This window comes from Rhamphochromis sp. 'chilingali' (genome assembly GCF_963969265.1).
Source record: "Rhamphochromis sp. 'chilingali' genome assembly, chromosome: 3".
Lineage (NCBI taxonomy): Eukaryota > Metazoa > Chordata > Actinopteri > Cichliformes > Cichlidae > Rhamphochromis > Rhamphochromis sp. 'chilingali'.
In genome coordinates this window covers 12,139,396-12,153,058 of record NC_137931.1, presented here as the reverse complement: position 1 = coordinate 12,153,058, position 13,663 = coordinate 12,139,396, and the positions used below count along the sequence as shown (strand labels likewise).

The 13,663-nt window shown below is 41.3% G+C and overlaps 1 protein-coding gene across 3 annotated transcripts; it reads right to left on the bottom strand.

Moving 5' to 3' along the window:
- Positions 1-6,840: 6,840 nt before the first annotated feature.
- On the bottom strand, positions 6,841-13,034 carry spry2 (sprouty RTK signaling antagonist 2). 3 transcript variants are annotated; one of them, XM_080878460.1, is made up of 3 exons: positions 12,390-13,034; positions 10,697-10,791; positions 6,841-9,226 (listed from the first exon to the last, which is right to left on the bottom strand). In XM_080878460.1, exon 3 carries the CDS (start codon positions 9,176-9,178, stop codon positions 8,177-8,179), a length of 1,002 nt encoding a protein of 333 aa, XP_080734586.1. In that variant the 5' UTR covers positions 9,179-9,226; positions 10,697-10,791; positions 12,390-13,034; the 3' UTR covers positions 6,841-8,176. The 3 variants fall into 3 exon arrangements, with proteins under 3 accessions (XP_080734586.1, XP_080734587.1, XP_080734585.1); XM_080878461.1 differs by lacking the exon at positions 12,390-13,034 and adding an exon at positions 11,220-11,238; XM_080878459.1 differs by lacking the exon at positions 10,697-10,791 and having other exon boundaries at positions 12,390-13,027.
- Positions 13,035-13,663: the final 629 nt, after the last annotated feature.

The following is a 13,663-nucleotide window of genomic DNA, read 5'->3' as shown; positions in this document are numbered from 1 at the left end:
AATGACACACAAGTTGATAATATCTTTTCCTTTCACAGCTTTGTTCCACATGGTTTCACCCTCTGCTTTCCCCAATCTCTCGCTTAAATCAGAAGGATGACAGTGGAGGCATATACAGTAATATAACCGTAGAATTACTTTGAACTCTTCACTGTCACGATGGTCCGCTCCAGATAGGAGGAAGGACGTTAGCTCTTACATCTATCTCGTTCACAGCTGAGCAGATTTCAGAGCGATAGCATGCATGTGCCTGTGTCCTGTAGTGTGCACGCACGCACTTATATAAATATATGTTTCCATGACAGTTACATATTTGACTTGCAGATGCCCTCACCTTCCTTCCTTGTGCTGTAATTTGAATAACTAGGGCCTGGTCTCCATGTGAATGCTCAGGTTACATGATGTCACCTGAAAAAGGAGAAGTTTTCTTTCAAATTGTGACCAGAGAAAGCAGAAGCCACAATACAATGATAAGATATTTGCCTGGAACCTACACATGAGAGCCAGGCTTCTACGGTAAACAATGATGTTGCTTCCTGTATGAAGAAAACCAACCCTTGAAGCTTGCATAATAAAACACCTTACTCAATGATTTGTCACACTGGTATAGAGCAATGTTCTAGCGATGGACTGTTTTAGTTCAGTTTTTAATTTGTGTTGTTTCAAATCTGGATTAGATAACTATGTACAGTACTGTACAGAAGTCTTGACCCGACTATCGTTCGTTCTCATTTTCCTAGTAAAATATGAGTTGCTGTAAAATATGAAAAGGCAAAAACTGAGATTTACAGTTCCAACAAACTTCAAAGTCAGTATTTCTTCAATAGTTTGAACATTTCTTTACGTAGTCTTTAGGAATAATTCTCGAGGCTTCTGAAGGACATTCAGAGTACTTCTTAAATAAACCACATAATGCACCTTATGACAAATGGACCAGACATCTTTCTTCAAGCTATTTCAAGCAATTGAACTTAAATGTGATCATGAAGTAAGTTTTGCTATAATTTTGTTCTTTTCCCAATCAGCATTCCAAAGGTGTACTCTACCCCTCTCTCTAAAGGACTCCATATGTCACGGCTATAAAGGAATGTGTTCCTCTAAACAGAGGAGGCTTTATCTTGTGAAACATTCAGAGTACTTCTTGGGATGTCGGCTGCCTTTTGTTTTGTTTTCTGTGTATCTTCCCTCAAGTTAGGTGACTTTAATACTTTAATAGGCTAGTGTTAAGTGGACTAGACTACATATAAATAGAGAAAACCTTTAAAAGATCTTCAGAAAGCCTGGAAAACTACTGATAAAAGTCAAAAATGAACTCACTAACAATGTTAATTATGTTTATTTCTGCGTTCCTGGACTTTGAAGGGGAACGTCACTCGAGTTTTCATTGAGTGACGGCAGTTTTCAAGCATGACAATTGGCTTCATTCATTAATTCTTTCACTCTGCCACGTCTGTTTGTACTTTTACAGCATTACCAAATTCATACTACGACACCTTTATAAATGATTTTAGTTCAAAACAATTTGGTTTTTAGTTTTAACCATACGGGCTACATGGAACAAACAGAGTTCAAAAACTGTGGCAGTTTCCACAGATTCGCTTGTTCTGAATTAGCAGCTGTGATGCAGCAGCTCTCGTTACTGAAGATATTTCATCATATCAGTCCATCATTAAAGATATACAGAGGAAACAACTTTTTTTAAACAGCATTTTAAGAGACTTGACGCAATTTATTTTCCTCTCGAGTTTTTCTTCAGTTCTTGGAGAAAGTTGCTATCAGAGTGGTAACAACTTGGTGTCCAACTGATGCAGCTGACCTACTTATTTCCTTCTCTGTGTGCAAACAGTGTTTGGCTAAAGCTGTATGAGCACTAAATGTCTGCTATTCTCCTCACAGAATGTAAACTGTTACTGTATAATTCTAAGTCTGTTAGCGGTTACACGCATGCACCCACAAGCCCACGCACCTTCCCAAAACACACACATAATTGCCACCATTGCGCACATCCACACACTAAATGTGATGTGGTATAGTGAGCTGTCAGACCGCACTAATTCCTCTTTTTATGTGTGTCTGTCCTACTGTGTAGCAGAGGGATCAGGATTGCCTTTCAGGATAACAACTGAAGCTCTAAGCTCTTTGTGTGTGTGTGTGCGTGTGTGTATCTAGGTGAACAACAATTGGCCGCTAAGCTGCAAAGAACCTTGCAGCCATGGTGTCGCCAACAAATATCCACTGGCTGTCAGCAACGGACCAACTCTGAGTGTGTGTGTGTGTGTATAGCCAACTTCCTGTGGTGGATTGAAGTTAAGTGCCGCTATTAGACTTAGGCCTCCAGTTGGGGCTTCATTATCTGGGTGAAAGACTTGATTATGCTGACAGATACACACACGTGTGCAAGAATACACATGCATACATGAACTCTAGCACACACGCACGCCTGCAGGTCCGGCTTTTACCATTTCCAACATATGCAAAGACTTGTCTGCAGCTTTTTCTGCACAAAGACACACACGCACACTCACACGCCCTTCATCTCCTTCACACCCACTAAACTGTTATGACAGATGCATTCTCCAGTGTCTCCTTTGCTCTCTCTATTTGCCTTCCTGGCTTCTATAATCTCTCTCCTTAAGGCATAACAGTAGTTCAGCTGTCACCGGGATGGAAACGAGTTACATAAGATTTCGTTTTTTTAACCACAGGCACGCCCCGTAATTCACCTTGTAAAGCTTCGCATGTATCCTAGTTAGTGGATATGAGAATGCAACACCAAACAAACAAAAAAACAGGCCAAAGTTCTCGTACAATAGGAGATCATTTTGGAAATATTCACACCAGTGATGAGTAACATAGGAGAGAGCGATGATGCGGCCTCCGAAGGCATCACATAATCCCTATTCATACCAAAAATGCCACTAGTTACTTCCTGTACCTCGAACTGCACAAAGTGACGTATGACAGTAGCAAGAGGACAAACTCAGTGGAAAGTAAAACCACAGTCAGGTGGGGGGATGCGCTTCAGCTCTGAGCTCTAGATGTGCCTCTGCCGCCCACATCGGAAAACAATTAAGAAAAGTTCAGCTTCTGAGAAAACATTTTCACTGGTAGAGAAAAGAAAGGTGTGGTGATTTTTTTCTTCTTTTACACCTACATTCTGTGGGGTTGAAGCCTCACAGCCTCTCTTTAACACCGCCAGTTGAATTTATTCAACTGATTTTCCTCCCAAAGTAAAGTGAGCACATTATAGGTGTATATACATCGTATTACAACAGATAACATTTTATTTTAAATCTAAAATGGATGGTTTTGGATTTAAAAGCATTGTGTTGTGTGTGTTTTTTTTTTAATTCAAATGATTTTTATTTATATAGCGCTAAACCACAATAACAGTTGCCTCAAGGCCCTTTATATTATGAAGTAAAGACCCTACAATAACACAAAGAGAACAGAGAGAACTCCATCAATCATGCCCCCCTCTGAGCAAGTGCTTTGGTAACAGTGGGAAGGAAAAACTCCTTTTAAACAGGAAGAAATATATCCAAGGGATTTTAAAAGAAATTCACTGTACTTTTCTGCTGGGACAAAGAATATGTAAATACATTGTCCAGTCCAACAGATCCACATAATCCCATGTTTAAAAAAACAGAGATTTCAAGTGATGGAAAAATGTGAAATCTACAGAGCCCCTGAAGTCTCTTCATGTGCATTTGTAAAAACTGTCAAGTTTTAAGTTTGATCAATTTTAATTAAAACTTAAGCACACATTACATTTTCTGTCAAGCCTCAACTTCTGTGGTTCTTTATGTTATTCTAAGGATAGTACTTTGTACCTTAACACAAGGGAAGAGCTAAAACTTGTTGGAAACACAAGGGTAATTTACACTTACTGGACAATTTGTTAGGTACAGGTCTTCAGCTGCTTGCTAACACGAGTATCTAATCAGCAGTTCAATGCATTTATTTCATTGACAAAGATGAAGCCTGCCCTGTATCGAATGTTCATGTTGGTGGAGATGTAATGGTAGGGGATACTTTCCTGGCAAACTTTGGGCCTCCTTAGTACCAGCTCAGCACTCAAGAATTGTTGCTTCCAGCAAAAAAAAACACATCACGAAGATTCCATTTAAATATCTATGTACATATATATATTTAAACATGTAGAGACCTGGTGAATTGAAACTGAAAATACAACTTATCACTAGGATTAACAACCCCTCTTTTTAACAGCTTTCCCCCTCTCATTGAACCAAACCAAATGCTCTCCCCTGACCCCCAACATAAAGTTATAGTCAAATCCAATACAAGCAAGCTGTACTTGATAGTGTCTAGCGAATGCACGTGTGTCATTAACATTAAACTTTTCTCAGAACCGATCCCGTTAAAACTGTAGTGGAAGTGGAGAGCAGGAAACCTCAGTTTTCATTAGTGATAGCATTTATGCAAGCTACAACATTTTCTTTAAACTGTGAAAATGTAATTTCCTGGAGTGCAACTAACCGTGTTAGATTTCAGAGAAACAATATCTTGTCCTGTATCTTTTTTTAAAATTAGTGCAGATAGTGTGCTACATAAAAGTGTATCAATACAAAAATCCAAATGGAGACATACTAATCACCAGGGTGAAAAATTCACAGGCTTTTGACAGCCAAATTACACTTACATTACTCTTACATAAGCCCTGTAAAGCCTTAAGCATGACATAATTGCCAAAAAATGTTGTTTTTTGAATGTCGAGTGCTTTTTTCAACCTTCTGACAAATTCAAAAAAGAGAAATTAAATATCACTTTGTATATATGAGTTTTAACTAGTGTTATATTTGCCATCTGGCATCTGTGTGCCAATCGACAAATTGCACAATACATAAAAATGTGTTGTGTAATTTGTTTAGGTTTTCAGGGGTGGGCAGAATAGTATAGCAAAGTGCAAGTAATCATTATTTACATATGGCCCTGCAACAATTCCGGGGCCAGGGCCATATGTCTTTGTGATCTTAATATGTTTGACAGTTTTCACAGGGTGGTGCCCGTCTCCCTCAATTTCCTCTTCTGCTCGTTCTCGTTCCCTCACAGTGGTGTTTGATTGCTTATGCCTGGCCGACCTTCAGACAGACAGACAATGCATCCATGAAGAATAGCCTCGCTTCCTTCCTGTCTTCCTGTGCTGCGTTCTGCCTTGGTGAGCAGGGTGAATAGGCTGCTCTGCCCCACAGCCGCCATGAACCGCAGGGGCCACTGCGGCTAAAACCAACAAAGAGAGCCGTTCTGGGACCTTTTTTTCCCCCTCTCTCTTCCTCCGACCCCCCCTCAGTCCTCTCCGCTGCCAAATCACTGCGACAAGCTTTCCCTTTCTCCTGCATTTATTCTTTTGTGCACCAACTTTTACTCTTTTTGTTTTTCGTCCTCCTGGTCACATACATCAGTGGCTTACCTTCCCTCTCAAGTAATGTGAAACCCTTAAAAACCCAAAGAAATGACTGAGTGAGACAAATGAGATACATCTTCTGAAGATGCCTTTAATCTAAACGTGACTTCTGCTAATGCAGAGCAAACATGCAATAAAAGGGATTTAAAAAAAAAGTATGTATTAAAAAGAAAGACCTGGTGAATTTGAGCTGAAAATAATACTTCTCAGTAGCATTAACAAACATACTCTTCTTTTTAACTGACCCCCCCTCCCTTATTGAACCCAACCAACTGCTCTCCCCCTACCCCCAACAAGAAAGCCATCTCCCTAAGGGAATACAAAGTAGGAGCAGGTAGCAGAGAAGAGCGCTGGGGAGCCAAAATAACCCCCCCTCCCTTCAACTATTGAAAACAGGATGAATGCATGCCGGGCTGAATACAGGGGTAAACTGTTAGGTCTTTGTCATTCAAAGTGATGGTTTTAACCCTTTGCAGTCCCCTCTTCCTAACAACCCACTCCTTCTGCCTCACCCACCCTTCCCTCCTTCATTCACAGCTGAGATAATGGAGGGGTAGAGGCCTGTGGCTGCAAAGATGAAGCCTAAACACGAGATCAACTCTCTTTTCTGTCTCTAATAGGATTCTACCCGTTATGTTTCCATCTCCTCTGCCACCGCTGTAAAATAGGTGAAAGTTGATAATTATGTAAAACACCCCCTTTCCCCAATCAGTCAAAGGCTTTGGATGAATAACAAACAAGTGAGTGCAGGTTGGGCCTCGGCATGTCAATCACTTCCCTGAATGCATACCGCACTGCAAACACGTCCGTATGCTGTCAACAAGTGTCAGGGGCTTTATGTTTCAGGCTTATGTTTCCCCTGCAGGGACACTCAAAACCAAGGAATTCCTGAACAAACCTTTGATTAAAGGAAAAATAAAATAAAATAGGGGACTGAGTATCTGCAGGCTCCTGTGGATCTTGCATGAAACAAACCTGAAGCCCGGCCAGAACGTAATAGCAGGCTTACATGAACGCATATTTGCAAAAACACAGGTGGAGCGTTCGACTTTAGAAGATGAAAAAGAGGCGACGATCGCATTCCTGCACACACGGGCTTTACCGGAGGCTTTGTCTAATGAGGTGAACGTTAATGTGTTCCCATTTCCGGTTTTGATCTCTCTAAACAATTTAAGCGATTGCGTTGTGGGGAAAATTCCAAAGCACCGGTTAATGACCGCCCTGCTTCGGATTTCGTGCCGAGGCTCAGTTAAAAATGTTGAGAATGTGCACCTTAAATTATATGAAGGAAAGTGTAAATCTAGATGAAACGGAGCTGCTCTTATGCCACAGTAAAGAGAAGCATATTCAGACAGTGAGAAACACACCAACAAACAGGAACAATACACACAAAAACAGGAACAACTACCGTCAGACTTCAGGGTTGTTTAATGTCAAACGTTAATATATTTGTCTCCTAATCCATAGTGAAATATTCATCCAGCTTTGACACTCGTACAGGGTCATCTCTGATCTTGCAGTGACTACAGAGTGACCCCTTCTCCCACAAAGAGGCGAAACATTGATGCCTTCTCAAAATAAATATTTTATCATTATAAAATAATAAACCTTCAAATAAATATATAGTTTTAACTTTATATTTAAAGTTATATGAAAATAGAATTTTCATATAAGGTCACTGTACAATTTACAAGTAGAAGGGATAAGATCTTTCTTTTGTAAATTACATAAACGTGATTAAGAAACATTCCAGTGAATGCAAAACAAAATTTCAAGCAAACAAAAGGTCAATTATCTGATTCATATACACCCATTAGCCAAAAACATTAAAACCACCAGTCTCCCTTTTCTTAAAAAACACTGTGATTAATGTTGTGTCTGGCAGTGGGGACACTGTCATAGGTTGTGGGTTGGTGACTTTGTTTCTGATCAGTTTGGGATATTTTAACGTGTTCTTTCAAATCGTTCCTGAGCAGTTTATGAAGTGTGATGGGAACACTGTCCCCTGTCCCGGGTGGGGCTTTGCGTAAACAACGTTTAAATGGGCGGTACGTTTCCCGGGCAAACCTTATACTGCAATGACATCATTGCTTCGCTTGTCAGTGGTTTTAATGTTGTGGCTGATTAGTTTAGGTATGGATTCATCAAGGTGCCTCTGGCATGGCAGAAAACTTTTCCCAGTTGAAGTATTATGTACAAAAATAAAACATCTGTTCAACTCGTTTTCTGACGTACGCACACCATTTGCAATTAAAACTTTACAGTCAGTAACAGGAATCTGTTCTTAGCATACAAGTTGTATTAAATGTTAAAACAACAAAAAGAGAGAAGACACTATCTGCTGGCCTCTCATAACAATAAAACAACGAGGGCACTTGAGTGAACAAATTTTTCAGGACATTAAGAAAAAAGGAGGAAAAAAAGACAGTAGTTGAATATGTCTTCATACCTTTAAATGTCGAGCGCTTCTTTTGGTTTACCTTTCAAGTGAAACTCCTAATGCTAGGGTGAGTGAATGCACCTCCCATGCCTTTAGTACAGAGATTTTTCTGAGCCCACTTTAAAAAGGCAGCATATTAAGGCCATTTTTCAGCAGATATTGTAATAACCTAGATGAAAAATACAAAACCTTAAGCACAACAGCATTATTAGATCTCTATTAAAACCTTTCATCTACACAACTACATGCCTATCGAGTTGAGTGAGCGTAGAGCCATTCCATCCATCTCCATTTCAACACACACACTACGTCTACGTTGGTTTCCGGACATCCTCATAGTGGACTGAATTTGAGTTCTTGCACCGACAGCCGGGTCGTTTGGCTCTGTCATAGCAGCACTGACACACTGCCACGCATCCTTTAACCGGGAGGTAGCACAGGATACAGGGCAAGAACAAGGAGAGGAGCGACACGGTGACCCAGCGGACGCAGCAGTGGGACTGCGTGCACGAGAATGGCTTGTCCGTGCACGTGTCCTCGTCGTCGCTGGAGCAGTGGTAGAAAAGGCCTTTTATGCAGCAGACGCATGTCCCGTACTCCACTGCACTATCTGCTGAGCACACGCACCGCCGGCCGCACATCCAACAGGAAGGGAGCACCCGTGGGCGACGGCAATCTGAACACTGACATCGGCCGCAGTCCTCACACCTAACCGAGTGTTTACCTTGATTTCTATTGACACTGCTGCTCGTCATCACCACTACTGGCCTGGACTCCTCATTCAGGGGTTTCAGCTCCTCTGAGTTCAGTTCGGAACGCTTGGGCTGTGTTCTGATTATCTGTTCGCCGTTCTCTGGGCTGCCGATAAGCCTCTGGTCTGAAGAAACGCTTCCCACGCTGGTCCTGATGCTGCTATGGGAGTCGTCTACACTGGAAGACTGCATAGCACCCGGCGTGGAAGAGTTTCCGTGCAGGTTGCGGAGATTATAAGGCCTCTCTTTTTGAGTCTCCTGCTGTCCACTGCCTCCTAAGCCCTGTGATGTATCCTGAGTACCTGAAGACTTTTGGGCAACAGTAGGCCCTTCTGTGTACTCATTGCTACTCCCAGTTATCCTAATCTGATCCAGAGATAGCACTGGTTCAGTATGGGGCAGCTGTCCTTTGTTCAACCCGGGATTTGAAGGACCGTCATCAGTCTGCCGAGTCCGTGGTTCAGAGCTCCCTTCGTCATTCAGTGTACCCGCTGGCCGGTTCAATGATGACCCCCGCTGCCCTCCTCCCCCGTCGCTGTCGTTCTGACTTCTGGAAAACATCTCGTGACTGAAGGGCCACTGTGGCTGGCAGGGGACACATCTGAAGTCCTGTCAAAGAAACACACAGTTTATATCCGTATGGAGTGGCACGTCATGCAAATTATGCCATGCAAATCCTAACCGATGTCAGTACGAGCACCACTATGGAAATTAGGTCTAACAAACACATCAGTGTGGCAGAAAAGATCTGTTAGATCGCACAGTCGATGTAATGTTTTAAGTCACTAGCTGCTGTCTGCTGGGGCCTGCAGAATCAATTTTATGAAGGCTTCCTTTGAATCACAAGCGAGTCTTTGTCTGCTCTCAAAAGGCAGGATAACCAAAGGTTGTTTGCTCAAAGCTGAATCTAAATCCACTCCCAGACCTTACGTTTATGCCTCTGATATTTGAATTTAGGTGCTTTCCGGCTGCTATTTTGTGAAAACTTCCTGTTTTCTCGCATGTATGACAATAACTCACCATATCTGAAGAGAGAAAATTTGCTTAAAACAACAAAAGAACAACACTATCCTGAAGGTCTGACTTACAAGGACTCACAATTTGTTATTTTGCGACACACTCATCTAAAATGAGTCTTTAAAACAAGTTGTCAAACAGGCATTTGGATGCGTGTGAAAAACGCCCAGACTGCAATGGGGACTGAGACACACGAGGTGAAGTTAATACCAGCTATGCAATGCTGGTAATGAATTGATGCTGTGAGGTCATGCTGCTGAACATGAAGAATCTTGCCCTTGGTACAAGTCCTACCACAGACCCTTGCTGCAGCGCTCACGCTTCCTGTCATCGATCTGGCATGTAACAAGGCTTAAAATGGCTGAAACTTCAGTTTCTCAAATGATGACTCTTTTGGTTGGCCATTTTAGTTTGCGTACTATATGCATGGGAAAAATTCACTATATTGTGGTATCTATTTAAAAACACAACCCCCACCCACCAAAAAACCCCAATAAAAACAAAGCTCGCAGACAAATTCAACGACAGCTTTGTTAACTTCGTTAAACTCAATGTACCAATGCAGGCGGCAAGAAGGTCTAAACACTCCTATAGAAAATTACACAATTATTCATGAGATTATAAAATTGTACATTTTATAATGTATCAGTTATCATTAATACACTGCTTTTGGGACACCCCTTATAAGCTTTATAATTAGTAACGCACCTACTAATTATAGTAGGTACGTAATTACCTTTTAAATGCAATCTTTTTCCAGGTAAATCGTGATCTTAAAAAATATATTTATACTAAAATATAGATTTCCCTCCCATCCTCTTCTATTGGACATGAAGAAACATTTCAGGTCATCATTCATCACAGCAGCTTTGTTGCTTATGTCAGTCAAAAGGCTGATAAAATTAGGCCTATTATAAGTGCATCACTAATCTGTCAGATTGAGCTTCGGGGCATGGCGATGTGCAATTTCTACCTTTAAACTTTATTTTAGAAGGCAAAACGTTAAAATAACCAGATTATAGCAGCATCAATACATCAATTAATGCTATGACGGTTGTTTACCTTATACTCAGAAAAGCCAATCGGTTGCTTGGTAGTCAACTGTCAGATCTGAAATTGTCGTTCTATCATAAGATGTTAGAAGACATCACCACTGGCTGAGGAAAAGTAAAAAATATTTTTCACTTTATTAACCTTCCAATAACCAACACGATCAGCCAACAGTCAAAATATCGTCTGACACAGCAAAAACATCAGAGGTAAATTACGTGTCAAATGACATGTTTCACATTTTCTACGCCCGTCTCTCACAGGGTCAACATTTCCATCGTTAGAGGTTGCATACTCTGATGATCAAAGTTCATTTCTTTTTAAACACTGAAGACTGATGTGGGTCAAACTGATAACTCAAACGAGGAGTTGAAGCGCATGAAAGAATGCATGTAAGAGGAGAGGAAACCAACTTCATTTCTATTAAACAAAAAAAACAAACAAAAACAAAGCAAAGAGCACCAGTGTCTAATAAGAGTTTAAGATGAAGCAAACCAATACAACAGCTTCGACTTCCCAACTACTGGATACTCACCCCAGATCAGCCATAGTTTCCCTTTGAATGTATTAACAAAAGTGCTCTGTACACAGGCTCATTTAAACCACTGCCTCACACCAAAGTGATAGGGTGGTGAAAACGAAAAAAAAAAAAAAGGTCTTGATTCTTGTGCTCGTGCTAATTACCTTTTAAATGCAATCTTTTTTGAGAAGTGGAGGGACCAAGGCCACCCCTCTTTTCAGTTACAATACAGGAACGGCTTTTGTTTGTTCCTGTGGCAAGTGGCAAATGGCCTGCAGCAACCTTCCCCATTCGAGCACATTTTTACATTGTTAGACAGCTGAAAAGATGATGAGTGACAAGATTTGAAGAAGAAGTTTGGAGCAAAGAAAGAGGCCATGTTAAGTGGGAGTACACTCAGAGGCTTTGTGTATGGTGGGACATCTTTGGGAATATCTTGGGTTCTTTTGGTTTTATAAGCCTGGTTAAAACAGACGCCTCCACACAGGAGTCTGTGACAGTGGGAGGGAAGCTGGAGCTCTGTGACAGGATCGAGCTTCCTAAAACTAAACAGAGCATCAGCCAAAAAGAAAAAAAAAAAGACATTAAAAGAATTGAATGCTGAGTAAAACCAGAAAGCCCAATAACTCGCGCGGGTTCTGATACGCAACCGATAAGCGCCTTGCCACTGTGTGCATGAGATTTATAATGCAAACATGCAAGCGTGCGGCACGGAAAACACGTTTAAAAGAAAGAAAAGCTAAGCGGACAGCTCGCAGCAGCGGACGGAAACAGTGCAAACTGTGGGTGCACGTATGAGCAAACACGTGCCAACTTGGACACTGCTACTTCCTAATAACCAGACACCAGCGGTCAGGTGAACAATTAAGCTAAATGAGTCATTAGTCAAAGGGAAGGCGGTGGCTAATTTTAGAAGTTAAGAGGGAAAGAGGGACCTTATAAACTTAAGAGGGGAAGGGTGACTAAGATAATGAGCTCAAAACTAAGCCAGCAGCTATGTTAAAATCATAACAGTGCACGTATGAGCCAAGTGCAACCCTAAAGGACGGGAGTGACAAAACCACAGCTAAGAAAACTGTGAGGGGGAACAAAGTTTGTTAGTCCAAAGCTTCAACCAAGAGCATGCGTATTGTTAAAAAAAGAGAAAAAAAAAAAAAGAATAAAAACTACACAGGTCACACTTACCGTGCTCGCGACACTTTTAGACCCCCGTTTAGGTGAAACAAATCCAAGTTGAGGGGGCGAGTATTCCCTGCGGCAACACTTCAGTCGGGAAAACCGTCGGTAAAATCCATTGACAAAGCTTCCAGCCGGAGCGCTCCTTCGGGAGAAGCGGCGCTAAGATGTAAATCCCATGTTTTTGCGCAACAGCACGAGGCGTTAAAGCACGCGATAACTTCAAACAGCCGCCGCACGATAAAGTTTATTAGCAAACTTAAAAAAGGAAAGAAGAAAAAGACTGGAACTAGAGAAGAGAAGCAGGCGACAAACCTCCCATTTACAGGTAGTTTTCACTCCGTGTGTTTTATCCGCGACGTTCAGAACGTCTTGCAAGTACTTTTTTTTTTCCTCGCGTGTGAGTGTGATTTTTTTTTCTCTCTCTCTTTCCGGAGAGGTCGGGATTTGCGCTGTATGTGGCGTCAACCTGAAGGGGGGGGCGGCAGAGCACTTGTTGTGACAGCGGATATATCGCATCCGGTGCTCAACCATTGAATGCCAGAGAGTAGCCATTCACACCCAGTCTGATCAAGCCGATTAACCTCTTTGGAAATATGTGTGCTTGGGCCCGTAAAGTCTTCAGTTTCTTATAGCTGACACATTTTTTTTAATAAAAGAAGCACGTTACAGAGCAGTCCCCTGAAAATAATGTGTCATATGCTTACCATGTGAGGGTGTTTATAGGTTGCAAATAAACAGAATGTCAGTCCATTCGATTTGTTTTTAGCTAACTTTACAGGGTACATGGGTAGCACAGTATTAGTATTTTCTACTTAATGCAGTTTGTGTACTTTGTGAAAGTGAAAAAATGTAACGGTTACATTACATTGCATTATGAGAGAAGCTGGGTAATTGAGCACATCTTGTGAAGTACAGTATAACTGCTAGGTAGTGGTTTTGTACATTTGTGTAACATTATGTTGATGAATATTGAATTAACCTATATTAGGATTTATCACCCCTTTCCAAGTGTAAATTATGGCCTCAGAGTTAAAAATTTGTCAATATTGATTTTGTCCAATAAGATAAAGTTATCCCTCTTCAGTTATTGTTTTTGCTGGAAAATGAGAAAATGAGCGTACCAACACTAAAACCTGCCGTAAATGTTGCAATAAGATAGAGTTTGTAGTTGCAAGCATCTTGCCGCCCTGCTTTTACTCGTGTGATTGAGCTGTTAACTTGCTCAGAGTTAGGAGCTTGGGTTGTCGAGCTAAGTGTGTCCAGTGTTCGATGGTTTTTCA

Bases quoted from the DNA above. Each gene is read 5' to 3' on its own strand.
- spry2 (XM_080878460.1), bottom strand. From the start codon at position 9,178: ATGTTTTCCAGAAGTCAGAACGACAGCGACGGGGGAGGAGGGCAGCGG.